Source organism: Eurypyga helias, unplaced genomic scaffold (assembly GCF_000690775.1).
Source record: "Eurypyga helias isolate BGI_N326 unplaced genomic scaffold, ASM69077v1 scaffold2708, whole genome shotgun sequence".
Classification (NCBI taxonomy): Eukaryota; Metazoa; Chordata; class Aves; order Eurypygiformes; family Eurypygidae; genus Eurypyga; species Eurypyga helias.
Genome location: NW_010267477.1, coordinates 4,951 through 6,438, shown reverse-complemented (window position 1 = coordinate 6,438; position 1,488 = coordinate 4,951). Strand labels below are relative to the sequence as shown.

At 60.7% G+C, this 1,488-nt stretch overlaps 1 protein-coding gene across 1 annotated transcript in view; it reads left to right on the top strand.

Moving 5' to 3' along the window:
* LOC104513924 (deleted in malignant brain tumors 1 protein-like) overlaps positions 1–1,488 on the top strand; it is a gene marked incomplete at its 3' end in the record, with an annotated part of 21,953 nt that overhangs the window by 16,089 nt on the left and 4,376 nt on the right. Inside the window, 2 exon segments of the mRNA XM_010157432.1 lie at positions 348–660; positions 891–1,230. Coding sequence (XP_010155734.1) covers positions 348–660; positions 891–1,230 — 653 coding nt within the window.

The window sequence follows — 1,488 nt, the reverse complement described above, 5'->3', positions numbered from 1 at the left end:
CCCAGTTTTCCATCCCTCTGGGGACCTTCCAGCTCTAACAGCACCCCCTCCTTCCCAGGAAGCTCATGGAAAGCAACCAACCCGGCAAGGAATCCTTGCAGGGGGTTGGTCTGGGGTCCAGGAGGATGCAGGATCAGCATGGACCACCTTCTCCAGGGTGGTCCAGGGAGCAGTTTTGGGGTTTTGCCTCTCCTCCTCTCCTCTGTGCCTTTTGGCAGCTGGAAGAGGGGGCTGGGAGCTTAATTGTGATAGGATCAGTGATAGGATAAGCATGGAGAGAAACGGGTGGCTGCCTGAAGGCATTAAAAACTCTCTCTCGGGTGTTTCCAGACTCAATCATTCCTGAGCCAGCTCATCTCCGGCTGGCAAATGGCTCACACCACTGCGCTGGCAGAGTCGAGGTGCTTCACCAGGATGAGTGGGGAGCCATCTGTGACCACGGCTGGGATAAGCAGGATGCCGAGGTTGTGTGCCGGCAGCTGGGCTGCGGGATGGCGTTGCCAGCATCAGAAGGGGCGGACTTTGGCACCGGACCCCTGCGTGTCTGGTTGGACAACGTGAATTGTCAGGGGACAGAGTCAAGCCTTACGAAATGCCCGGCGAGCCCGTGGGGAGAGAGCAGATGTGAGCACAGAAAGCGCGCCGGCGTGGTGTGCTCAGGTGGGTTTTGCTCCCGTGCTGCATTGGGATGCACTCGTATTCTCCCCCATCCTAGGTGGGAGCTGGGTCACCTACTCCCAACCCCCAGGAGAAGTGTCTCCCTGGGGTGGGGATGAGATGCTGTGGGTTCAGAGGACACGTGACCATGCAGCACTGAAACGCAGGGTCCTTCCTCTTCCCACAAAAGGGAAAGATGCTCTGAGCATCTCCCCACCTGTTTTCAGGCTCAGCCGTTTCCAGCGCCGCCCCGGTCCGGCTCGTGGATGGCCCAGGTCGCTGCGCCGGGAGGGTCGAGGTGTTTCACAGCGAGATTTGGGGGACGGTGTGCGATGACAGCTGGGACTTCGCGGATGCCAAAGTGGTGTGCCGGCAGCTGGACTGCGGAGCCGTGGTGTCGGCTCCACGGCGGGCTCACTTCGGCCAGGGACGGGGACCCATCTGGCTGGACGATGTGCGCTGTGTGGGGACAGAGGCTGCCCTCTCGGAATGCAGAGCCAAGGTCTGGGGTATCCATGGATGTGAGCACAGAGAAGATGCCAGCGTGGTATGCTCAGGTAACCACCGCCTGTTGTAGCACCAGAAGCACCGCAACAAACCTTACCATAATCCTGGGCTGTATCCAGCGAGCGTAGCCAGCAGGCTGAGGAAGGAGATTCTCCCCCTCTGCTCTGCTCTGAGGAGACCCCCCTGCAGTTCTGCCTCCGGTTCTGGGGGCCCCAACAGCAGAAGGACATGGAGTTGTTGGAGCGAGTCCAGAGGAGGCCACGGAGATGCTCCAAGGGCTGGAGCCCCTCTGCCATGGGGAAAGGCTGGGCGGGGTGGGGGGGG